This window comes from Petaurus breviceps, unplaced genomic scaffold (assembly GCF_028583685.1).
Source record: "Petaurus breviceps papuanus isolate PSGF00001 unplaced genomic scaffold, PetGlider_PUasm1.0 139, whole genome shotgun sequence".
In the NCBI taxonomy this organism is placed as follows: domain Eukaryota; kingdom Metazoa; phylum Chordata; class Mammalia; order Diprotodontia; family Petauridae; genus Petaurus; species Petaurus breviceps.
This window is the reverse complement of record NW_027185697.1, coordinates 10738731-10765550: the sequence shown is the minus strand read 5'-3', so window position 1 is coordinate 10765550 and position 26820 is coordinate 10738731. Positions and strand designations below refer to the sequence as shown.

The 26820-nt window shown below is 48.9% G+C and overlaps 1 protein-coding gene across 1 annotated transcript in view; it reads right to left on the bottom strand.

Annotated features, from left to right (window-relative positions):
* DYSF (dysferlin) overlaps positions 1–26820 on the bottom strand; it is a 235687-nt gene that overhangs the window by 181764 nt on the left and 27103 nt on the right. Inside the window, exons 4-7 of the mRNA XM_069067342.1 lie at positions 14984–15089; positions 5528–5642; positions 1470–1562; positions 967–1172 (exon numbers count right to left, since the gene is read on the bottom strand). Coding sequence (XP_068923443.1) covers positions 967–1172; positions 1470–1562; positions 5528–5642; positions 14984–15089 — 520 coding nt within the window. The remainder of the gene's footprint in view (positions 1–966; positions 1173–1469; positions 1563–5527; positions 5643–14983; positions 15090–26820) is intronic.

Below are 26820 nucleotides of genomic sequence, written 5' to 3'. Positions count from 1 at the left end.
CTTTGGGCATCTTTACTTCTCCCTGCCCATGGATGGGTCATTCCCCAAGCCTAGAATTCTCTCCCCTCTCACGTCTACCTCTTGGAGTCCCTTGGCCCCCTCAGGCCTGAGCTCAACAGCCACCTCTCACAGGGCACCTCTCTGATGAGCCTCTTGCTAGAATTCACCCCAATGACTTTGTCCATATTTTATATATATTTGCCTCTTGCTCTTTCAAAACAGAAACTGTTTTCAATTGTGCCTTTTCATGCCCAGTGCCCCCCATAGGGCCTGGCACACAGAAGGCCCATAATAAATACTAGTAGATCTAAACTGAACTGGATGGATTCTGAGTCAGAGGGTGTGGGTTCATATCCCAGCTCTGCCCCCTGTGTGTCCTCTGTGAACCCCTCAAGCTCCTCATTTGTAAGATGAAGGGGCTGGTCTGAGGTTCCTCCCGGCTCTAAATCCAGGGTCTGACCTCCTGGCAATGTGTCACTTAACTTCTCTGAGACTCAGTTTCCTCAGCTGTAACAAGAAAACTGCTCTGCAGACCTTACTTAAAGCTCTAGCTGGATGTTAGCTCTTGTGATGGAAAGATAAGCCTCAGGCTGAAATCTTTTGGCAGAGACACAGCAGGACAATCACAGCACTTGGTAACTCCCTCCTCCACAGAGAGGGCACTTTGGATCCCATCCCAGAACCCGAGTTACTGCCTAGCCAAAATACTCCAATATTAAGACCTAAGGGCCCACGTCATTGACCAAACAATAGAATTTTTAATGCGGTTTTCCGGTATGCCGTACATTGTAATGTATATGTCTAATTTCACAATTTAATGAAGATCTTTCCTTGTCTTGGGGATGCCTTATGGTACATACTGAGTGTATAAGCAGCTGCTGATTGGCCATGAGAAAAACAGAGAGAGTTGAGATGAGGAATGACAGACAAGCAGGCAGGCAGACAGACAGGTTCCCCACGCATCACCTGGAAGTCCTGAGGCTTGTCCGACAGCAGCTTCTTACTGGGGCCTCTCTTCCTCTTGCTCCCTGGATGGTGCAGTGCTGGGTGGAGGGGAAGCTTCTTTGGGGCTGCTGGTCTCCCAGGCCCAGGGGGAGCACTCTTGTCCTGAGATGGCTCTGTCTCATCTCCAGTGAGACCCTGGTCATCCACGTCCTCCTCCCCTCCTGTGTCTGCCCGACCGGCAACAGGGAGAGGGAGACTGTGAGAGGCGGTCAGCCCTGGCCCCCCATCACCTCCAGGCACCTCACCCCCTGCCACCCCATGTCCCCAGAAATGAAATGAATCGAGAGTGATGGAGAGAACAGCAGCTTCCTTCAGCTGGAACTTCAGACATGTCAGTGAAGTTAGCAGACAGTTGGAAAAGTGCAGATGGCCCAAGCCCACCCTGAGCTGAGGGAGGGAGTGAGAAGTTACGTGGGGAAGAGAAGGCGGTGGGAGGAGGGGTAGGGCCCCTGCTCCTCTCTCACCCACAGGGGCTGGCCACTTCCTCCCTGAGTATCTGGTGTCCACGGTGCTTTCACTCAGCAGGGACCAGGTCTCCTCGTGACTCTGTCCCATACCTAGCACAGGGCAGGGCGCAGACCGCCGGAGCAGGTGAAGGCCATGGAAGGCAAAGCCGTCTTCTCCTTTACCCACTTCTCTCCTGCCCTCCTTCCCAATCTGGCTGGCAGTCTGCCACCTCCAGGAAGCTCCCCTGGTTGGTTCCTCTGGGCTCAGTTATCATTGCACCCAACCAGAAAAATCACTTGTTCCTTCCCTCCCCTTATCTTTTGAGACCCAGCTCAAATCCCCCATCTTCCAGAGCCTCCTCTGACTACCCCCTTTGCTCAGATGCATTTCACCCTTCTCTGAAGTCCTCACTCTGGCATCCAAAACCTTTCACATGAGGCACAAATCTACATTTTCAGCTTTATCTCACACTACTCCCCTACACTAGCCAAACTAAATGACTCTTAATCCTCGGTCCCATGAGTTTACCATGATTTCCAGCCTCCATACTTTTGCTTATGCTGTTCCCCCTGCCTGGAATGCCTTCCCCTCACTTAGTGAAGTGTGCCTTTCCAGTCTTCTTACACTTTACACCCTCCTCCTTCCCTCCCCCAAAATGATACAATCTAAGGACACTGTCCCCTATACCTGGAATTCTCTCCCTCCTCATCTCTGCCTCCTACCTTCCCTGGATTCCTTTTCCTGGATTCCTGGAGTCCAGAAGAAGAAAAAATCTTCCTTCAGAGGAAGCCTTAATCCCCTTAATTCTAGTGCCTTCCTTTTGTGGCTATCAAGTTTATCCTTGTCCATGGCTGAGTGCTATCTTCCCCCATTAGACTGTAAGCTCCCTGAGGGCAAAACCACACACACACACACACACACACACACACAGCAGAGCCCCAGGCACACAATAAGTCCAGAATAAATGCCTAGTTAAGACTGGCTGCCTGAGGTCAAGCTCAAAGGACGACTCCTCCAGGAAGCCTTCCCGGGTCCCTCTCCCCAAGTTGAAAATGAGCTCCCCTTCAGACCTCAGACAGCACCAGCCTGTCCCTGTCATCGGTACAGCAATGTTCTAGTTCTAATGAAAGGCTGAGTGGCCAAATGAGAAGGGAGCTGGGCTCCAATTCCAACCCAGACACACGCCTGCCAGGGATGCCAGGCACTCATTTGGCCCCTGCGGCATCAGCCAGCTCTCTAAGGTTCTGAGCTATAAAGGAGGTGCTAGCTGGCATCCAAGGAGGGAGTTTTCTCAGCTGGGAGTTCCCTTTCTCAAGAAATCACATTCCTGTCCTATGTAGGGATTCTGCCATGGGGTCCTAGAGGCTCAGCTTATGTCTCATATGCCTGTGTAAAACTCACACACTCACACATACACTCACACTCACACACTCTCACATATTCACTTACACTCACACACACTCACACATACTCACACTCACACACTCACATATACACTCACACACTCACACATACTCTCACACTCACACATACACTCACACTTGCACACATTCACTCATACATACTCTCACACTCACACAATGACACATGTGCACACACTGACATGCACACTCACACACACAGACCTTCACATACTCACACACACGCACTCTCACTCACACAGACACACTCACACACACACACATGCACACACAGACACACACACCACTTAGATATGCAAACATCACTAGAAGCTTCATAAAAGTTGGTCAAAATTTAAATGCAAAGACAAGCAACAGCAAAATGCCGTTGTTCAGTCATGTCCAACTCTCCACAACCCCATATGAGGGTTTTCTTGGAACAGAAGCTGGAGGGGTTTTGCCATTTCCTTCTCTACCTCATTTTACAGATGAGGAAACTGAGGCAAATGGGGTGAAGTGACTTGCCCAGGGTCACACAGCTAGGAAGCGTCTGAGGTCAGACTTGAACTCAGTTCTTCCTGACCCCAGGCCGGGCACTCTACCCACAGGGCCCACCTCACTGCTCTAACAAAACTGAACACAAAATAATTGCAATGACCCAGCTTGGCCCCAGAAAAGATATAAGAAAATGAGCCTCTCTCCCTTCTCTGCTGAGGGGGGAACTAGGGGTGTGGAGCACTATGGAAGTGCTGGATCACTTTGCCCAGCTGCTATTTTTCTCTTTATTCCGTGTTCTTCACTAAAAGGTACAACTGGCTGGACAGGGGAGGGGCAGAGGGATGTATTGGGAGGGGAAGGTTGTATTGAAACAAGGTTAGCTAACATTTCTGTAGGCAGCCCTTCCTGTGTACCAGGCTCTGTGCTGGGTGCTGTACAAAGATTACCTCATTTGATCTTCACAGCTAACCTGGGAGGGAGGTGCTGGTATTATCCCCATTTTACAGTTGGGGAAACTGAGGCAGGCATGAACTGGCTTGCCCAGAGTCACCTAGCTGGTAATCATTTGAGGCTGGATTTGAACTCAGGTTTTCTTGACTCTGGGCACAGAGCTCTAGCCATAAGGCCACCAGCTGAAGTAGAATAAAAAAGATTCATGCTGGAATTTTGCCTCTGGCCTTGAGTAACTCAGCCTCTCTGCGTCTGCTTCCCCATCTACAGAATGGGGGTGGCAATTGCTCTAGCCTCCCAGGGCAGTCGTGAGGACCAGAGACTATGATGAGAGGAAGGTGTTCTGCCAACCTTGAAGGGCTGGGTCAGGGGGGAGGCGTCCTCCCTCCTCCATCACGGCTCGGCTCGGCCCACCTTGGCGCCCAAGACACAAGCTACAGACCCAACACCCTGGCTTTGCCAATAACGGGCTTTGGTCTCCAGCAGGGCCATGTCTGAATGGAGCCAATGAAATCACGGTCTCCTGCAGGGTTCTTAGCAAGAGATGCCCTCCTGGGGCCGAGGCTAAGGGTGAGCTCCCAGGCTGTTACCGCCTGGGGCTTGGTTTGGCGCATTCTCCTGTCCAGAGCCGTGATTTCATCAGCTCAGGGCGCTTCTTGTATGGAGACTCCCTCCACCGATGCAGATCAGCCGCTTTGCCTGGAACTCTCTCCCTTAGAGGGCAATGAGACTAATGTGGGCTCCCAAAGCCCGGATGAGTCAGGGACGTGACTTGACCTCGGGACTTCCTGTCTATCTACTCTACTGCCTCTCCAAATATCAGCTTTGTAACATCATCACAGGAGCTTCATGGGTCTCTACTCCAGCTGCCTCCCCAATTTCCCTAACCAGTGGGCACCCAGCCTCTCTTGAGTAATTCTAGTCACAGGGAGCTCACTATCTCACACAAGCCTGGCAACAGCACATTTCAAGGATCAGCTCATTTCACAGATGAGGAACTTAAGGCCATGTAAGAAAGTAACAAGAGATAGGGTCTGGAGCCAGGACCTCCGGATGCTACATCTAGCTTCCATCCATGGGCCACCTGGGCTCAGAGCTGAACAAACAGCAGCTCCTGTTGTCCAGTGAGATGATGATTGTGCGAACCTTAACACATGATATGATCATGATATGGTAATATTAAGCCTGGCTGACAAGGTCCTGTGTGGCCAGGCATGGAGCAGATGCTTGCTAGCTGACCCACTGAACAATCTACAATGGGCCAGTAGCTCAGGAAAGAAGCACTCTGGCCTGTTGGTTAGAGCTGGGCCTGGAGTCAAGAAGCCTTCCTCTGACCCAAAAGGCGGGCCATCTGAGGCAAGTCTGTGAGCCTCTCAGGGTCCTGGGCGGGGGCTCTCTAAGATGATAAATGATGCCCATCTGCCAATCCTCCCGTCAGTGGAAGGCATTTCCATCCCAGGAGTTTCCCCCCGCCTAATGAAATTATAAGCCTTAAACAATAGTTAATCACTGCTCCCACCTACCATCCCACCCCCAAATCTTCCACTCAATTCATTGTGGGGAATCCAGGCAGTAGGTGGGTTTCCAGGTGTTTTCACCACCAGGGGCTGTGACAAGTCTCATTTTGTCCCTGGCCTGGGACTCATCAGTGGGAACCCCCCAGGGACACCTGGGAAGCCTGGGGCGTCCCTAGATTTGCTAAGCAGGTGGACGAGAGAGGTCCTTACCAGCTCCAGCATCCATCTCCATCAGGGAAGGAGAGGTGTCCAGCGGTGGGGGTGGAGGGAACAGGGGTGCAGCTCCAGGAGGAGGGGTGTAGGATGCCTGCAGCACCAGGGAGGCCTAGAAGAGAGAGGACAAGAAATGGGGTCTCTACAGCAGCCAAAGGATCCGGGCCCCACCCTGATCTTGCCAGGTGCACCCTCCAGCCTCCCAGCACAAGATAGAGGCTCTGCTGAGGCCTGGGGGAACAGTGAGGGCAGAGGAGGTGGAAGCGTCCCTCCACTGGCCATCCCCACAGGCCAACATCAGGCCCAAACCAGCCCCCCAGCTCCCCTGAGGAAGAGGAGAGAATCCTGGCATTACAGACCGAGGGATGGGAGGGACTTCAAGAGACTTCCCCATCCTTTTTCAGATGAGGAAACAGAGACCAAGGAGGTAAAGTGATCTGCCCAAGGTCATGAAGTTAAGCGTCAAAAACAGAATCTGAACCCAGACCTCAAAACCAATGCCACAGCACCATGCTGCCCCCTTGTGACTCTGTTTCTCCTCCTAGCCTGGGCTGCCTTTATCTTCCCATAATTGTTCCTTGATGGGGAAAGTGGAAAAAAGTCCAGAATATCAAGGGAACCAATGAAAAGAAATGCTAGGAAAGGTGGCTGTGCCAGATCTTACACTGTGCTAAAAAGCAGCAGCAATCAAAACTACTCAGTGCTGGCTGAGGAGCGGAGGGCTGGATCAGGGGAATGGGTTAGTCCACGAGACACAGGACAGCGCAGGATTCAGTCTGCTTCCAGGCCCAAGGGCTGAGCCCAAGCTCTGCATGCACTATGAGCTTGAAAAATGACTGTGAAACCAGTTCAATTCAGCTGAAAGAAACAGATTGGAAGCCACTAATAGCTCATATTAATATGATATTTTAAGGTTTGCAGAGCTCCTAGGAGACATTGGGACATTTGACCCTCACAACAACTTTATCAACAAGCATTCATTAAACATCTGCTGTATGCCAGTCATTATTCTAGGTATATTACCCAATCCAATAAACACAATCTAAGCACCCACTGTGGGCCGGCCATTATTATAGGTGCCAAGGTTACAAATAACGTAAACGTGATGTAAGATTTCTATCCAATGAGCATTGATTAAGCACCTACTGTGTGCTGATCATCATGCTAGGTGGTGTGTCCAGTACACAGGTTGTTTTTTTGTTTTTTTTCCAGAGAACCAGGAAACCACTGAACACAAAAATAAATGCAATCAGATTTGAGGAGAGAGATGGGTAAGACCAAGGGGGATCCAGCCAGGCTTCCTGTAGGAGGTGGCACAGCCTTGAATTAGGAAAAGGATTCTCAGAGGAGAATGCTTTCCAGGCATGGAGGACAGAAGAATCATGAATGGGGCCACCCGTCATGGACAGTGTATGCCTGAAGGCATGAAGTGAATTAAGCCTGAGACAGAATGCAAGGAGGGCTGGGCAAAGGAGGAGTAAGAGAAAGGTTCTCATGTAAGGGAGGGGTGCCAGACCCTGCATCAGACCCCATGCAGCTGCATGAAAGGGCAGAAACGAGAAGGTTTGCCTTCTCTCCCTCTTTGATTAGGTCGGAAGGGGACAATTGTTTTTATCTGAGCCTTTTGTGATCATACCCCATTCACTTTTCCATAAGGGGTTTCCCAAAAGTCCAGCTTTCTACTTAACTCTAAGATTTTTGGAACACCGGTATATTCTCCCCCCCCCTTTCTCTCCTCATCCAGCCATGCCTTGTAACAAAGATTTAAAAAGAGAGGGCAGGTAAGGCAGTCAGACGACCAGCACACCCACCGCACTGGAACGTGTTTTTATTTTAAAGCTTATTTCATGGGAATATGAGATATTAGCTCTGGATTCTTCCCAGGGTTCCAGACTGTCCTTGTGGCCTGGATCTTGCAGGCAATCTGGTGAAGCCCATGGGCCATTTTTCAGAAGAATGTCTTTAGATTTGTAAAATAAAATACACAAGGAGTGGCTAGGTGGCATAGTGAGTAGAGTGCTGGCCCCACAGTCCGGAGGACCTGAGTTCGGATCCAGCCTCAGACATTTAACACACACGCACAAAAACCTAGCCGTGTGACCTTGGGCAAGTTACTTAAGCCCCAGTTGCCTACCAAAAAGCAAAAATAAAATAAAATACACAATTACAAAAGAAAGCAAGTATATTGACTACAGCTGGTTTAAAACAGGTGCTCCTTGAGGGCGGGCAAAGACGCTCTTTCTTTTTCCTTGTATTTTATTCCAAGCTGGCAGTGCCTGGCACATAGTCCTCACTTAGTGTATGTTTATTGACCACCAGCCCCCTGCCAATTATGGAAAGATCTGTTTCTGTAAAGCTCACGGATCCCAGCGTAGGAGCGCCTGATATTCTGGTCCAGTCCCTTCCTTTTTTACAGAGGACGTGCCCACGGTCACCAAGCTGTCTCAGCATCACAGGGCTCCAAAGTGGTCAGGCACCTCATAGACCATCTCATCCATCCCTCTGGTCCTGCCCTTGTTGTCTGAGTGACCTGGGGTGAGCCACACTTCCCCCGAGAGCCTCACCTGAAAAACGAACCAAATAATCCCAGAGGCCCCTCCGACCTCTAAATCCTACGATCGACTGAAACCTTGTAAGTCTGGGAAGTAGGAAATTGGAGAAGGGGGGTGCAGGAAGGTCAGCAGGAGGTTCAGCTGCTGCTACTACCCAGAACACCACTAGATGTCAGCCATTGACCGTCCAACCCCAAGCTCAGCCGTTTCTCTGAGACGTTGAAAGACAATTATCGGTGAGATGATGCTGACTCCACAAGGGAGTAGATGGGGATGGGATGGGCCAGAGAGAGATACAAGACACTGAAAATCTCCCCCAAAGTGAAGAGGAGAAGAGGTCACAAGCGGCAGCATGGGATAGTGGGGGAAGCCTTGGTTCTGGAACCAGAGCCCTGGGTTCCATAGTCAGTCAACAAACACTTGTTGAGTTTTTGTTGTGTCCCAGGCACTGTTCAGCTCTCCCCCTGTGTGGCTTTGGCCACGTCCCTCTCCCTCTCTGGGTCATCTCTAAAGTGAAGGGGTTGGACTGGATGACCTCTGAAGGGCCCTCCAGCTCTAGATGGGGGACACACTGCTCCCATGCACAATGTACATTCCAGATGCTCACACCTCTACACCAATCCTCCAAAGCCTGGTCATGACATGGAGGTGAAGCTGGGTGTCAAAGGTGGTGTAGGTGGGGTAGAAAGTGCTTGACCTGGAACCGAGACCTGGGTTTGGTTCCCACCTCAGATACATCCTGGAAGCATGATACCAGGCAAGTCCCCATGAGCCTCAGTTTCCTTATCTGTAAGTATGGAGCCGGTTGACATTTATTCAGCCAAAACACCCCACTGCCCTTGAAATAAGTGATGAAATGCCCAATCAAGCAGAGGCTTCGGACTAAGTGTGAAAAGCCTTTCCAACGAGAATGATGTTACACAAGAATCATGCCTGTATAAGTCAAGGAACCCTGGCTGTGCCCCCTGGGTCAGGTATAATCCTCAAGTTAGTTAAAGCTGAAAGAATTCCAGAAACTGGAACATGCATGACTTTACCGCCTACCTCTTGGGGGAAGGAGAAGGCTCAGCTTTGAATTGACCGGGTCTCTCACTGAGGCTTTAGCCAGCGGAGGACTTTTCAAATGATTAAAGATCCAGAGAACGTTGTACTTCCCATCATCCTATGGGCATCCTATAGCAGTATCCCTGGATCACAGCAGGAGCCAAGGGCAGACTGAACAAAATTATTCATTATATTTAAGGGGGATTTTCTGAACACCCCACGAATCTGAGAAAAGAACTTCCAGCAGCCAATAGCTGTGAGTTACTCTCGTCATGTGTGCTTGCTTTCCCCTAGACTCTGTATGTGCTTATGGGGGAGAGTGCCACAGACCTCTGCGGGGAGGGGGTGAGACATTGTGTACCAATTGTTCTTACTGTACCCCCTTTCTAAAAGCTCCTTAAGGCTGGGTGACTAAATGGTTCCTTGGGGAGAAGCTCAAGCCAGACATTAGAATTACCCTGACACCACAGAATCCTGGGGAGGGGGAGATATAGATAAGTTCTAGGGACCTGAGTCATCAGTGGGAGTAGAAATTGAAAAAAGGATCCCAAGGATCTGTAATGGCAACCACACTGGCATCCCCAGGATGGCTGATGTCACAGGTTCTTAGATCTGCTTTACTAGGAAAGATAGCCATTTGAGGGGTCAGCAATCCTTTTTAATTACATTCGCTAGTTCAGTGAAAAAGTCAGCCCCCTGAACTTCAGAGAAAATACAAGCAGAGAAATGAAGACCAACAGACAGGGCTCTGACTGCCAGAATCAACTACACACTTTACATACATCCCTGGATTCAGAGAGCCTTTATGTCTGAGCAGTCAGGGAACTCTAAACATGCAGCCACTCAGCATCTCAACCAGGGAATCACAAGATCCTTCTCATAAACAAGCCCCCAAAGCAAAATACCAACTCAGAGTATATATACACTTCTCAGAGCCAGAAGGCATCACAGCCCTCCTGACTCATTGGAAATTAGCAAAAGGTATGAAAGCCTTCCCGAAAGCAAGCCTCCCCTGAGCAAGCTGCGCTTAATGGGCCCCACCTGAGGCCTATTAAGCCCAGGAAGATCTGACAATGGCTACTTCAATGAGATACCAGATATGAATTATTCTGCAAATTTCAAAGCAGTCCATGAATGTCTGTAGTTTTATTCTCCCTCCCAAAGGCTGTACTAGCAGAGGGCCAACCCTGGTGGTCCCTACCAAGTCAGAGCTGTGGAAAGGTTACTGGATTAGGAGGCAGGTGACTCCAGCCTCTCCAGGCTTCAGTCTGTAAAATGGGAGGAGGAGAGATCCCAAATAGTCCTTCCAGGTCTAAATGTGCAGTCCTATGACCGCAGAGACCAGCTTGGCTTAGAGAGGAAAGAAAGCCATCACCTCAGGGTTCATATGGGATCTGACAAGTCTGCAGGTGAGGAGAGTGATGCCCAGAGGGGGAGCGACTGGTCCAAGGTCACTCAGGTACAAGCAGCAGGGCAGGAAGTCTAACCTAAATGCTCCCAAATCCAGACCTCCGGTGTCTTCGTTCCACACCCTCTAGCTGCTGAGAGAGTTGCATTTTGATTGTGATTATTCACAAGTACAGCCTGCTGAGTGGAAGATGCATTCACACATCTGAAACCACAGCTCTTCTGGTCCTGATTAAGGACCTACTGTGTGCCGGGCCCTGTGCTGTGGATGCCAGGATAGAAATGAAACAGCCCCTGACCTCCAGGAGCCTGCCTTCTAAGAAAAGGGGAGACCAGACCTACATACGTGAGTATGGACAGAACATGCATATACACAGGACTATAAGACAGTATGGGGAGGGAGGGCAGGAGCTGCTGGAGGACCCCAAAAAAGGGCTTCATATAGAAGAAGGCAGCCTTTGAGCTGTCTAAAAAGGGGGAGATAACAGAATTTATTAAGCACTTACTGTGTGCTGGGCATTGAGCAAAGAACTTTACAAGTATTATCACATCTGATCCTCAAAACCCTCTTGGGCAGCAGGTGCCATCGTTATTCTCATTTTACAGGTGAGTAAACTGAGGCAGAAAAAAATTAAGCCGCTTACTGAGGATCACACACCTCCTAAGTGTTTGAAGCAGACTTGAACTCACTTCCCCCTGACTCTGGTGCAGCACTCTACGCACTATGGAGCTCCAGCTGTCTATGAGGCTAGTCTAAGAAGAGGAGATGAGGAAGGGAGTGCATTCTAGCCATGGGGAACAGCCAGTGCAAAGACACAGAGGGAGGAGATGGTGCCATGTAGAGGAAGCAGCAAGAAGGGGACTTTGACTGGACTGTAGCATGTGAAGGAGAAATCATGCACAAGGTGTCCCAAAATTATTTTTCTGGAGGCAGTTGGGTTAAGTGACTCGCCCAGGGTCACACAGATAGTAAGATTTGAACTCAGGTCCTCCCGACGCCAGGGCCAGTGCTGTGAGATCCCTTCTGTCTCTTCAGCCTAGGGTCCTAGTGGCCCGTGTTCCTTTTAGCTGTGGGCAATGCCCAGACCTCTGCCAGCACCATTCTGGCCCCTGGCTCTCCACACTGGGACGTCTAGCCCAGGCCTCCTTGAGGCATGTTCCCCATCCAGGAGAGCCGGGCTGCCCTCTCCCTGGAAGGCTGGCTGCTAGTCCCGTGGCCTGCTCACTCCTTCCACTCCCTTTGCCCATAAAAGGGAATATCCAAAGTGAAAGCAGAAGAGGAACTAAGAGGTGGACTTGTGCCCACATGGGGAGTGAGCACTCAGAACCCCCCGGTTCTCCCCACCGTCAGCCCTTCCTACTCCACCTTCACCCCCATCCAGAGGGACAGAGGGAAGCCAAGAAGGGCAAAGGGGAGGACCTGGGAGTCAGGAGAGCTGAGTTCCAATCCTGCCACCTCATCTCTCTGGGCTTCTGTAAAATGGGCGCATTGGACTAGGTAGCTGCTGAGATCCCTCCAAGCTCTAAATAAATAATGTTGGGATCCCCTCTATTATTCCCTGTCCCATCTCCTTTGAGATGCCTGAAATTCCCCCATTAGCTCTTCCTTCCTCTGAAATCAACAGTGGCTTCTCCAAGCCCATATTTCCAGTGCAACTTCTGCCAAGAAAGAAAATACACTCACAGAACCTTAGGAGTTAAGATGAAAGAGACCATTATGTCAGAGGTCTGGAAGCAAGAAGTGACTTTCCTCAAGTCCCACAGGGCCAGTATTTGAACCCAGGCCTCCTGACCCCTCTCATCTCCCAGGATACATTTATTTCATACAGCATTTTTTTATTTTTAGACTTTTTTTAGATTATAGAGAAGCAGCTAGGTGGTTCAGTGGATAAAGCATCAGCCCTGGAGTCAAGAGGACCTGAGTGCAAATCTGGCCTCAGACACTTACTAGCTGTGTGGCCCTGGGCAAGTCACTTAACCCTATTTGCCTCAAAAACAATTATGTGTGTGTATATATATATATATATATATATATATATATGTAGATAGATAGATAAATAGATTTAAAGCTGGAAGGAACCTTCGGCCTAGAAGGCCACATTCCCAGAGAAGGGTGGTGACTTGACCAGGGTCATCCAGGGAGTGAGTCCCAGAGCTGGCACTTGAACCGGGGCCCTCCAAGCTTCCAAAGCCGGGGCTCTCCATATGAACTATGCTGCCTTTGGGCAGCTCTCCCCGAGTGACAGTTCGGTTCTGTCTCAGGAGCCCATCAGCTGTTGCCTTGGAGGGAGATGAGGGCAGAAGGCCAGGCATCTGATGAGCCGGGGACCTCTCCCATGGCCAGGGTGTCATTAGCTCACTAAAACAGCTGTGTGCCAAAAGGGGCATTTCAGGTGGGATTCTCTGATGGGATTGGACAGTTTGGGAGGGGGCCGGCTCCAGAGCCCATGGGGAGGCCAATGGCAGGAAGGGAAGGATAAGCTGTGTATTCCCACAGGGACAAGATACTCTGGCCTGTGGAACAGTCCTTTTAATAGAATCCTTCCCTCTGGGTCAGGGGGCAGTTAGGGGAAGGCCAGCTGACTCACAACTCCCTAAATTAGGAGGAAGGACAAAGCCAAGGCTGGAAGCCAGCCAGGAACAGAGTCTGCGGCCCCCGGAGGATGCTGATGAGAGCCCCTGGGAACAAACTGGGGGAGGGAAGACCTCAATCCCTCCCCCTCACTCAACCCCCACTGCCCGGCTCCCAGTGCCTCCCCATCCCCTTGTCTACAACTAGAAGCATCCTGTCCTTCCTTCTCGAAGAGGACCATGGCATCAGGGAGGTGATGCCTCCCTGGGTGTAAGTGAGGGGGGGCTGCATACATTCAGTGGTGCCTAATAAAGGTTTGTTGATGGCTGACTGATGGAACAGTTGGCCTAAGGACTAGAAAAGGCAGAAAGATGAAGATGTGGCCTGATGACCCTGTGACCAAGTGAAATGATGCCTAGTAAGCACTTGGCAAACCTCCAAACCCTCTAGGAATGGCAGGTAGTGGTCTTAGAGGCCTCTGGGCCCTGGGAGCAGGCCTCCCTCCAGGCTGCTCTCAGACACAGCCTGGCTGGGAGACCCTCATTCCTAACCCTTCACCCCTCAGGACCCTGGCAATCTATCTAAGACTAGAAACTTCAGGGCATCTGCTCACCTGCACTGGGGGAGGAACTTTCCTCACCAGGGAGTTCTCTATATGGGTGAAGCCACAGGTCCAGACCTCCAAATTATCATTGCTGTTGTTAGAGAAAAAGAACACGGCCTAGTAGCTGGAAAGATGGCCTTGAATGCTCACTGATGGAATTATTCACAGTGGCCTAGTGAGCTGTAAAAAGCAGCTGGTGGCCCAGTGGAGGAAATGGTGGATATGGAGTGCGGAAGCCCTGAGTTCAAATCCAGCCTCAGACACTTCCTAGCTGTGTGTCCCTGGGCAAGTCACTTAACCCTGTTTACTCAGTTTCTTCACCTGTAAAATGGGGATAATAATACCACCTACCTCTCAGTGTTGTTGTAAGGATCAAATACAATATTTATAAAGCACTTTGCAAACCTTGAAGCTCTATCTGAAATATTAATTATTATCATCGTGTAAAAGGGGTAGCCTGGAATAGCCTGGAAACCAGGACCACCCTACGAGTGAACATGCCTTAAGTGTCTACTACATGGCAGGCTCTGTTCTAAGGGCCGGCCACAAAAAAGGAGGCAAAAAGACAGTCCCTCTTCTCTAATGGGGGGAAGAAGAGGCAGTTCCTCGGAGATGCAGACACAGCCCCCACCCCACACTGGGGATGAGACCCCGGGCAAGCCTCCTCTCTGCCAGGCTGCCTTGCTCTGGTAAACGGAGGAAGCATGCTGGTTCAGGAGCTGCCTAAGCCCGTGAAAGCAGTTGGTGAGAGCCCAGCTCCGGTCTCGTTCTCTGTGTGACCTCCGTGGCTCTGGGCTTGGGCTTCCTTCTTCATCCATAAACGGAGGGCACCATGCTGGATTTCTAAGGTGCCTTCCAGGTGGGAAGTTCCAGAGTCTAGAACCCCAGTGTCTCAAGGGCTCTCCAAGGTACTCCTCATCTCTCCTCCCTCTCCTGGCCTCTCTCTAAACAGCCATGACTGGCAAGGATAGACTTTGACTCTTCTGGATTCCCTGGCGGGTCAGGGAGGCATCTGAAGCTGGAAGGAGCTTTAGTGGCCATCTTGTCCAACACTTTACAGATGAGGACACTGAGGCCTGGACAAGGGAAATGACTTGCCCAAAGCCACACGCAGATTTTGAACCCAAACCCAGATCTTGGTTCCATATCCATCCTTCTCTCTGCTCCCTCACACCCACTCTTGTGACCAGCTTCAATGAGGTCCAAAGATCCTGACCGAGGCTGACCATGAAGCCTGACTTCTGCTGTCCTTTCATAAAAGGTTGGGTACTTACCCCTGTCGGCTGTTTCTTGGTGTCCAGAAGTGGGGCATTGAAGCTGGCAGCCAGACTCGGGGTGGTGAGAACATCCCGCAGGGGCACATGAGCTTCTCCCAGGAACCTAGGAGGAGATAGAGAGACAGGGAAGATGGGAGCAGGGCCAGGAACACAGGAGAAGGAAGACTGGGCTTCCCCCTCAGGAAGCTGCTGTTCTTCTCAGGACTAATCCCCACCCAGGACCCTCTTCCACCCTCCCCCCTACCTAACCAGGCAGATGCCATCGAAGGAAGTCATTCAATCAATGCAATGAGCATTTATCCAGTAAGTGCTTGGTATGAGGCAGGCACTACACTAGTCATTGACTAAGTAATGAAATCGTGCTGCCCTCAAGAAGTTTCCATTCTGTGGTAGGAAACAGGTCCACAGATAAGGAAGCACACTGTATAGGGACTGGTCCTGTGATGATGTATGAGGAAAACCAAGAGAGAATCTGGGAGAACCAAAAGCTGCCCAGGGGCAGTGGACAAGTCCCCCTCCCCCACTTGACCTCAGGTACTCTGTCCAATAATGTCCCCCAGGCAGACACAGGGATGAATCAATTCGTCAGTGAGGAAATAAAAAAGGAACTCTAGAGGACCATTTCAGCCTGGGAAAAAGGAAGTTGGGGAATGGAATACACCAAACCACCACCGAAAAGGAAGAGAAAATGATTTCTCATGTTTTCTTAGCTGGGTCCCAGTCATGGAAAGCTGACTCTGTCCCCACCTGAAAGAGGAAGAGGCTGGGAGCCCCTAATCCTCGACACTGGCTGGCTAAAAGCCAGTCCAGACTAAAGCACACACTGACCTCCAACCCCTGCCACGAGAGGACTCATCTGACCTCCGACTGTGGCTAAAGGACTCCCTAACACCAGTCTGAGACTGACTACTAACCCAGCCCTAACCCTGGCCACTAATAGGTCACTAATCCCTGACAGGGACTGACCCCTAGCCCTTAACATAAACAGTAACCCACTCCACAACCAGTGCCTCACCTTGGCCACAGACTGACCACTGACACAACCAAGCACTTAGCCCTAAATTTAGCCACAGAATGGTCATGGACCCGACGTAAATTGAAGCGATAGAGAAAAAAGAGGAGAGATTTGGGGACTGATTGAAGGACGAGGGTTATTTTGTTTGACTTAGATAAGAGACGATGTAAGTCTGACAGGAGGGCTATCTTCAAATTTGTGGAGGAATATGATGGGGCAGAGGGATCGTACTTGTCCTTTGGAACTCCAGGGGGCACGCCTTGGACTCTGGAGGCTAGAGAGATTTCGGTTCAACATACACAGGTCTTTTCCACAGCAATGAAAGTTTCCATTCGTATACCTGCCTACAGAGCCCTTTCCAATGGCTGACTCACCTGATCCTCACCCTAGGAAGGTAGGGCTTGTTCTGTTATTCCCTCCACAAGAGAAGAGGGAGCTGGAGCCAAAGATGGAGGACACATTTCCCCTAGTCACCAAGAAGAGCAGAGCACCCACAAAAGCGGTCTGTGATTCCTGATCACCCTCGGTGAATGACAGGATCTCAGGGCAGGCACCTCAGCCAATAAGAATCCTCTCGCCAAGTGTCATTGGCTTCCTAGCTGTTCCTTGAACAAGGCGCTCCATCTTCAGAGTCCAGGCATTCTTTCTAGCTGTCTCCCACGCTGGGAACACTCTGCCTCCCAGTTCCCCTGACTTCCTTCAAGTCCTGTCTAAAATCCCACCTTCCATCCTAGACCTATGATCTCATAAGCTTGCAGTCCTCTAAGGCCTCCAGATCTTTTTCAGGCAAATTTGTACCTGTGAAATAGGTCTTTAAAATCCAGCTTGGGCTCCTGACTTTCCTCCATTTAGTTCACCCAGTCAGACTCACCATCTTCCATTCTTTCTGACCATAAGGGAAAAATCCAACCCAACAATGCAGAAGGAACTTCCCAGTATCCTGCTTTCTAAGACAATCACACATCTAGTCAGTGGCAGGACTGGAACGGAATCCAGATCTTCTGTCCCCAAACCCCATCATCTTTCCCCTATGCCTCTGTGCCTCTGTCCAACAAAACCAGATCAGAACCTGAAAGCTGTAAGGGATCTTAATATGGTGATGGTGCCGGTCACAACAAAAACAGCCCCCATCAATGGAGTGATTAAAGGCTGACTAAGTGTTTGGCAAACATCTCCTCTGGTCCTCCTAACAACCCAGCTAGGCAACTGGTATTCAGAGCACCTTCGTTTCACTGATGACAATAGTGAGTCTCTGAGAAGTCAAGTGATCGACATCTAGTCTACTCCACTCCTAGAAAACAGACCCAGCTGCCTCTTTGGATGGTGAGTTCTCTGTTGCGGTCTGGGCAATCAATACCTGCTATGGTCCCAGACCACGGAGCTGAACTTCCCTAACAAGCATGGAAACTATGCCAGAGACTTGACTGACCAGGGAAGGAGGGGAGAAGTCAAGGCTTTGATTAAGCTTCCCAGTGACCCAAGGCATAAAGAGGCCAGCCTCTTTGTTGGTGTCCTTCCAACTTCTCAGATGCTCCACTGCTCTCTGTATCTTCACCACATCCTTCTGACCCAACACACCTTTCAACCAACCCATCGATCAACCAGAAAGAATCTATTAAATACTATAATGACAAGTAATAACAATGATAAGTGTTTTCCAAGCTAACGTGTAATTATTCCTTGTGTATGTATGTGTATATATGTGTATGTGTCTAATGTATATATAAATATGTGGAGTTATTGCACTAATATTTATATCTATATATTTAATATTTACAATATCTAATTGATATTTATGCTTATTAAAATTTAAAGTTATCACCAATAGGGATTATTTCATTCTTTGTGCTTGTATTCCTAGCACTTACAACAGCACCTGGCACACACTAGGTGCTTAATAAAAACCATTCCTGTAAAGTGCTCATATTGTAATGGAGGAAACAAAAGTGTGTATAAAAAAGTATACAGCAGAAATGTAAAATGAATAAATAACAGGGGATACAAAATGGTTAGATCCAAGCGAGCTGGGAGGAAGGACCTGAGAAGTTGGGGAGATCAAGAAAGACTTCATGGAGATGATGCCCAAGTTTCATCTTAAAGGAAGAGAGGGACTCAGAGGTAGAAGTGAGGAGAGGGGCATTCTGGGCATGGGGAACAGCCAGTGCAAAGGCTGGGAGATGGGAAATGGAGCAATTTTGCTGGATCACAGAGTTCAGGACGGGAAACAACATCTAATGAAGGCAGAAGGATAGGCGCTTCTCAAAAAGGGCTGCCAGTCACCCTGAACAAGTGCTGACTGAGCACCCTTTCCATGTAGAGTATTATTAATAATAGTTATTGTTGTTGAGTTGTTTGTCAGTCCTGTGTAACTCTTTGTGAATCCTTTTGGAATTTTCTTAGCAGAGAAACTGGAAGGGTTTTTTGTTTCCTTCTCCAGCTCATTTTATATATGAGGAAACTGAGGCAGAGACTGCTTGCCTTGCCCAGAGTTACATAAGTAACTGTAAGTAAGTAAGTGTCTGAGACTGGATTTGAATCCAGATTCAAGCCTGGCACTCTATCTGCCACATGCCCAGTAGCTCTCAAATACTTGGTGGTGTATACCTGTCTTAATCACTGTAGCCTAAAGTGCTGGACTAGCCTGATTTGGGCCTGCTACAGCCCTTCTTAAACTGTGGGTCACAACCCCACTTAGGCAACGACCAAAATGTCATTAAAACTCAAAGGCACAATGAATCGAAGGTGTTTCTGGGAGGACTTGGCCCTGTTGCATGGGCAGACTTCCTGGCAGCCTTGATTCTGGATATTTAGCATGCCCTCAGGCCATGCCAACAAACACTGCAGAAACTCAAGAAGGGGCTTTAAGTGGGAAAAGTTTAAGAAGCCCTGATCTATGCCTCTTGTTACCAGAAGCATCTGAGCAGAAAATGATTGATTTACTTCATCAGATTACTCATCAGATATTTCCTGAATCTCAGAATTGTAACCTTCAATCCCTCTAATAGGATTTAGAGCTGGAAGGAACTTTGGAGATCATGGAGCCCAAACTCCTCATTTAAAGATGAGGAAACTGAAAGGTAAAGGTAAAGTGCCTTGTCCAAGGCCCACCTCTTCCTTCACTAGCAATGCCAGCTGTGAGAAACACGGCTGTGGGGATCACAGGACTTCCCAGTAGGGTCAGGGAGTTAGCCCAGATGAGCTTCTGCTGCCCACTGCTTCCCTGGGGGCCCTTAGGAAGATCCACATACACTCAAGTGGGTATCTTACCCTACAGAAAATAGGGGGGTAGGGAATAAGATGGGGGATGACAGAAGGGAGGGCAGATTGGGGGAGAGGGTAGATAGAAATACACATTTTGGGGGCAGCCAGGTAGCACAGCGAGTAAGAGCACCGGCTCCAGTGTTGGGATGACCTGGGGATCGAATCTCGGGCTCAGACACTTAGCACCCACCCAGAAACACCTGGCTGTGTAACCTTGAGCAAGTTACTTAACCCCAATTGCTTAGGGGTGGCCAGGTGGCTCAGCGAGTGAGATCTTGCACCGGCTCCAGTATCAGGATGACCTGGGGATCAAATCTGGGCTCAGATACTCAGCACCACACCCAGAAATAACTGGCCTGTAACCTTGAGCAAGTTACTTAACCCCGATTGCTTAAAAAAAAAAAAGAAATACACATTTTTGAAAAGGGACAGGGTCAAAGGAGAAAATTAGAATAAGTGGGGGGCAGGACAGGATGGAGGGAAATGTAGTTAGTCTTTCACAATATAACAATTATGGAAATGATTTGAGGAAGTACACATGGACAACCTATATTGAATTGTTTATCTTCCCAGTGGGGGTGGGTGAGGAGGGATAAAGGAAAAAATCTAGAGCTCAAAGTTCTAAAAACAAATGTTTAAGAGGAAGATCGACATGATGTACCGCTTAAAACAGCAAACCCCTTCTCACTGAAAGAACTCAGAAACAGAGTGGGCAGTGGGAGATGTTTATTACCTCCCAGCAAGGAAGCGGGTATGGTGCTCTCCAGGAACACATCCACACAGATACAGAAGCAGGAGTGAGGGTCTACAGTTCTGTCCTTCCTGGTAGACTCAGTAACCCTCAAATCCCTGACTTTATTTCCCTACATTCCCTCTATATATGCAGATTAAATACATGTGGTAGCAAGGATGCTTGTGACCGGGTGTGACCTCTAAGGTCCGAGCTGTGTGCCACTCCCCTTTCTGTTTCCTTCTGGCCATTGTCATAGTTCCAGGAAGGCCATGGGCTTAGTAAAATAAGATAAATGAGCTTCGCCACAGCTATTGATTATCTTCCAATAACTTTTGTTGAAACAAAACAAGATGCCATAATATCCCCTCTTACACAGCTGATCCAAATAGAGAAGTCAGGAAGAGAAATCAGTTTGCAGGGGAGATGATGGGTTGGTTCTGAGATGAGCTAGCTGAGGACCAGCCAGCGCAGCTGGGAGGGCAGGACTGGGGCTCAGCCTCCCAGCACGTGAAGTAAGCACTCTGGAAAGCCAGAGGTGTGGGGGTGGGCACGGAGGAACATTCCTGGGAACAGTTTTGGAGTCTCTTGGATAAAAAAACTGGAAACATGATTAGCTGGGTCTGGCTCCTGTCGCTGTTCAGGGAAGCAGGCTGCCTGCCCTCCAGTGATCACTGATCCCTGACTGCTTTTATTCTCTTCTCTCCATGGGGTAAGGTCTGTCAGGAACAAACTGTACGTGCCCCTACCTGCTGAGAAGGGACTGACCTGACCCCTGGGGGAAGGATGTTCCTCTCTGGCACCAGTCAGTGGGCTATCATAGAAAGAGCAGTGCCCTAGGTGGCAGGAGACCCCGAGTGAAGTGGCCCCACTAGCTGGGTCCCATTCCCTGGCTGAACCTCATCCGTAAAGCACAAGGGAGGAACTCAAGGCTTCTTCACATTTTTTTGTGTTCTGGACCCCTTGGACAGTCTGGTAAAGCCCTTTCTCAGAATAATGTTTTTAAATGCATAAAGTAGATATACACAATTATGAAGGAAATCAATAATATTGATAAAGCTATCAAAACACTTTTTATAAAGGCCAGAGGCCCCAGGCTTAAAACCCCTGCACTAGAGGGTCTCCGGGTCTTCGCATTTTCATCACTCTCGGGTGCTGGGTGACCTTTGCCCAGGGCCAGAACTTAGAGGAAGGACATTTGTCTTAACATCTCACTCACACACTGATCCAACCATTTGGAGACCGGTTTGGAACTATGCCCAAAGGGCTATAAAAATGTGCGTGCCCTTTGACCCAGCAAATCACTTCTAGGACTGTGTCCCAAAGAGATCATAAAAACGGAGAAAGGACCAACATGTACAAAAATATTTATAGCAGCTCTTTTTGTAGTGGTCAAGAATTAGAAATCCAGGGGATGCCCATCAATTGGGGGATGGCTAAACAAGCTGTGGTATATGAATGTAATGGAATACTATTGTGCTCTAAGAAATGGGGAGCAGACGGACTTCATAATAACCTGGAGAGACTTATATAAACTGATGCTGAGTGAGGAGAGCAGAACCAGGAGAACTTTGTACACAGACACATTGTATCTGTGATGACTGACTTTGATAGACTGGGCTCCTCTCAGCAATGCAGGGTTCTAAGTCAACTCCAAAAGACTCATGATGGAAAGGTATGTCCACATCCAGAGAAAGAGCTACAGAGTCTGAATGCAGATGGAAGCAAACTCCTTGCTCTCTCTCTTTTTTTGTTTTGTTTCTTCTTTCTCGTTCACTCCATTGGTTATCATTCTTCTTTACCACTTGATTAATATTAAATGTGAAGGTATTTGTAAAACCTTTATCAGGATGCATGCCGCCATTGGGAGGGGGGAACGAGGGGGAGGAGAAAATCTGGAACTCAAAAACTTGTGGAATTTAATATTGTAAACTAAAAGTAAATAAGTAAATAAAAAAGAAAGAATGCGCAAAAAAAAATATCTCACAACTGGAGGAAACCTCAAAGACCTTCCAATCCAACCCACATCTGAACAATAATCCCCTCAATTATTGTTATTGTTATTATTCTAGACAAGTGGTCATGAGGGCTTTGCCTCCAAATGAGGGGGAACCCTTTTGGAACAGCTCGTTCCCCTTTGGCACAGTTGTTAGGACGTTTCTCCTGACGTCAGACTGAATTCTGCCTCTGCAACATTCATCCATTGTAAAAATAGCTAGACAGAATAGTGAATAGAGTATTGGATGCGGAGCCAGGAAGACCTGAGTTCAAACCCCTCCTCAGCTATTTACTAACCTCTTTCAGTCTCAGTTCCTCATCTGTAAAATAGGGATAATGGTAGCAGCCAACTTCCAGGGCTGTTGTGAAAACCACACAAAATGTCATTTGTGATGTGCTTGTTAATAGCTATTATCACCATCATCACTACCACCACCACTACCACCACCACCACCTACTACTACTACTACTACTACTACTACTACTACTACTACTACTACTACTACTACTACTACTACTACTGCTACTACTACTGCTACTACTACTACTGCTACTGCTGCTGCTGCTATGATCCCATGAATTGAGGGAAAACTTCCTAACTTAGAGCTGCCCAGCAATGGAGGGAGGGAGGGAGATCCCCATAAGAAGGGATTTTCAGCAAAGCCTGGATGCCTAGATAACCTTCAAGGCACTTCCAGCTCTAAATCTATGACAGGAAGTTGCCTTCCCAACCCTGGAAGCTTTGCTTTAAGGGAGAACAAGCTAACAATGACATTCATCCAAAGGGATCATGGGCTGCCTTGAGCAGCACTGGGTCCCCATCCCCTGACTGAGCAGCAGCTTTGTGGGGATGGGCAGAAGGGATTTTGGTTTGATACAGACTGAGCTAAGCAGCTGCTGGGGCCCCATGCAGCTCAGAGACCCTGGGACTTCTGTGGGAAAGAGGAGAATTCCCGGAAGAAGGAGGGTGGGGGGGACAATGGCAGGAAGCTTAGATAGGAAGCAGCCGTCACTGTAACAGCGTAAACCCCAGCCAGCCATGCCAGACAGCCAAACATGGGCCAGCTGAGGGATGTCTCCAGAGCAAGGAGAGGGGCCTGAGCTGGGCCCCAGGGTAACTGGGCATTGACTAATTACTATTTCCTCCCATTTGTTGAGGTCCTCACTCCCAACTAAGCACAATTCCCCAGAAGATACACTTTATGGGCATCTGGCTTGCCAGAGCCGTGCCTCTTTCCCAAAACCTTGGAGCTTCCTGTTGCTAGCCCTGGGGCATCCATCACTAGCCCTGATTAGGTCCAGTCTATGGCCTTCCTCTTCCTCTTGCTTCTGCATTCCTTGGGGACCTTTGAAAAAGAAGGGAGCAGGATTTCTGGAAGAGACAAAGCTCCAGGACCCAGGGCTGTCATTCAGAGGCCAAAATGAAATGGAATCAGATCCTCAACAGCATTGATTAGGCACTTACTAAGCCAGCCTCTCCCCCCAACCCATCCATGTCCTAAATACCCCAACTCCTTCAGCTGATCTTTTATGGGTGAACTAGAAACGCCTCTTCTGTGATGGGCTACCCTGTACTCACCTAGTTAGACTGCTGGGTCAGCCCATAAATATTACATGCCTGCTGTGTGCCAACCCCTGGAGAATCAAGAAAGGTAAAGATAGTGGCTGCTCTCAAGGACCTCACAGTGTGATGGGGGAGCTCTAGACCGGCAGTCACTGAGAGAAGGTGAAGCATTAAGGAGGATGGAGAAAGGCTGTTGGCAGAAGGTAGGATTCCAGCTGGGATTTGAAAGAAACTGGGAGGAGGACATGAACTGCCTGGGGAAACGTCCCGGGGAGCCAGCTCGCCCATTTACGTGAATTAAAGCTCAAGGCAATTCAACCATCAGCCTTTATTACGCGTCTGACAGCGCCAGGCTTCCTCTCTTCCACTGGGCCCCAGACGCCTTCCTGAAGAGGCCAGGAAGGTGGAAGGAGGGTCTTAAAGGACGAGAGATGAAGGTGTTACCCTGGCTCCTGCCCCCAATCACAACAGCCAGCATTCACGCAGGTTTGCAAAGTGTTGGCATGTGTTCTCATTTGATCTTCCCAAGAACCGTGGGAGGTTGAGCTTTTCTTATCCCTATTTTATAGATGAGGAAACAGGCTGAGAGAGGGAGAAAGTGACTTGTCCATGGTCACACAGTAAAGCACCCAAGGAAGGATTCGAACTCAGCTCCTCCTGATGACTTCAAGTCAGCACCACCTAGGGATACCCATTGTGATCCAGAAGTTCATAGGATGTTGGAGCTATAAAAGGATGTTAGAGATGGCTATGGTAACTAAGAGGCAGTGTGGTTCAGTGGCTAGGGACTAGTAAGGAGGAAGGCCCAGGGTGAAACCCCACATTAGCCACTTACCCACTTTGTGACACTGAGGAGGCTATTTCACCTCCCTGGGCCTCAGTTTCCCCATCTGTAAAATGAGCAGGTTGGAGTTGATGCCCTCTAGGATGCAGTCTAATGCCCCCAAACTGCTTATGCCTATTGATTGACTAATTTTACAGGTAGTAAAACTGTGGCCCAAAGAAATGAGTTGTCCAAGATCACACAAGCAGGAAGATGAAAGGCAGGATATTTCTCCCATCTCTCCCCAGGGAATAGAGAGATTCATCATTTAGTTAAAGGAACACAGACCTTAGAACTCCAGGTACCCTTGGAGTCTGATAGATGCACCCCTTGGTTTCACAAAGAATAAGCCTGAGGCCCAGGAGGTGAACGGATTTGCCCATCATCACATAGCAGAACCAGAATTCAAACCCAGGCCTTGTGGATCCCAACAGAGGGTTCTTTCCATCACACCACACTCCTTGCTGTGCCTGGCCTCTTCCCCCACACAGGCAAGAGAAAAAGAAACGAAAGCCTTCGGCAGCTTCCTCATGTTCTGAGAATGCCAAGCATCTCTCTTGGCTCCACTAGGCTCTAAATACCCTGGAATTTGAGGAGGAAGGAAGGGAGGAGGGAATGGCTATCTGTGGGTCGACAGGAGCAGAGCTTGGTGTGGGAGGGGAGGGCTGAGCTGTGACTAGGGAGCAGACACTGAATGGACTATAAGATAATGTTTCTTCCCCAGAAAATAAGGAGAAGGCCCAAATTCCCCCAAGGGAGGCAGGGTCAAAGGCATATCTGGAGAGAAGGCCCCCTAGGGAGGTGTTTGGAGGCTGGGTACAATGCAGTCGGGAGTCAGGGGTCCTGGGTTCAAATCCAGATCTCTGGGGTACTCCTGTACAAGCTTCATAGCACTTCTGGGACACAGCTCCTCTGCAAAGTAAGGGTGTTGAGACCTCTGAGGTCCCTTCTGACTGAATCTATGATATCCTAAAAGAGGAAATCAGAAAGTTTCACTTCTAAATCTTCCTTGGTTCATGGATTTACATCTAGAAACGTACTTGAAGTCGGTCAAGCCCAACCACCCCATCATACAGATGAGAAAACTAACACAGATTAAGTGTTATGCCCAGGGGGCAGAATTTGAACCAAGGATTTCCTAATTCCAATGCCTTACCCCAACATGCCTCTTCATATTGTTTCGTTTTTCTCTCTCCATGTCATTTCAAGCAGAAAACTATAATATTCGAGTTCGGGCCTGCTGGCTCTGCCATCTGACTCACCCTCAGGGAGCTGGCTGGCCCCCAGAGTCTGTGCCCCAGTTCTGTGCCCTCCTCCCCTGCAGACCCCGAGGCCAGGGAGATAGGACAGGCCCAGGGTGATCCAGCCTGCCCAGCTTGGTGGGGGTACCCCACACCCCTTGTCTTCCCCCCTTCCCAACCGAGGTTATCTTTGTAAACACCAAACAGTTTTTGCTTTCTCAGATCTTCTGTTAATGGTTAAGGAATGGAATAGAATAAAGTTTTGCTGATTTTGACACACAAAAAGAAAACTACAATATAGTAGATGACAAAGTTTTCCACCTGGATGCATCCTTCACACCCCACTCCAGAATGCCTGTCCCACCCACCAGCAACACTCTCAAAACACACTCTCAAGTCTTCTGTTCCTTCATCAGGACCACAGAGAAGAAGAAACAAATATGCCAATGCTACCTTGGAGTCCAGGGACCCGGGTTCAAATCCCAGTTTTGCCACCAGGTAACTGTGGAATGTCAGACAAATAATTTCTTCTTTCTGAACCAGGGTAAAATGGGAGGGTTGGAGCAGATGTCCTCTGAGACAGCCTCCAGTTCTGACATTCTTTGAATCTTCTTTAATTTATCTTTCAACATCACCCACAAATAACTACTGGACAGTCCACAATCCCTGTCTCCCTCTTAGCACTGCAGACCAGTTGTAATGGTGAAGAAGTGTGAATATCTTCCCTGCCCCTTAACAGGAGGGGCTTGACTGGGGGGGAGGCCCACACCTTTTGTTACTTTGTAATTAGGCGGTGGGTCACTCAGGTTGTGATGTCCTATGACCCTGAAGAAAGGTACATATATACTCTGAGGTGAGGTTTTGATTTGCAGGCTCACATATGGGAAGAGTTGTTCGATTTGTCCAGAAGAGACTCTGGGTAGCTGTTGAGCCCCCCAGCTTTGAAAACCCAGATGTTGGTGCTTTTCTCTCTGGTGACTAACTATGTACGTGATGGTCAGACAGCTAGAAGTCCTTCTGTTGAGTTGTGTTATTTTATCTATCTGTATTTTTTGTCTGCTTGTAATTTCTGTTTGTATTTTCCGAAGTTCAGGGTTCTGACATTTTCCCCTAAACTAATTCAATGATGTAGATAGATAGATAGATAGATAGATAGATAGATAGATAGATAGATAGATAGATAGATAGATAGATAGATAGAT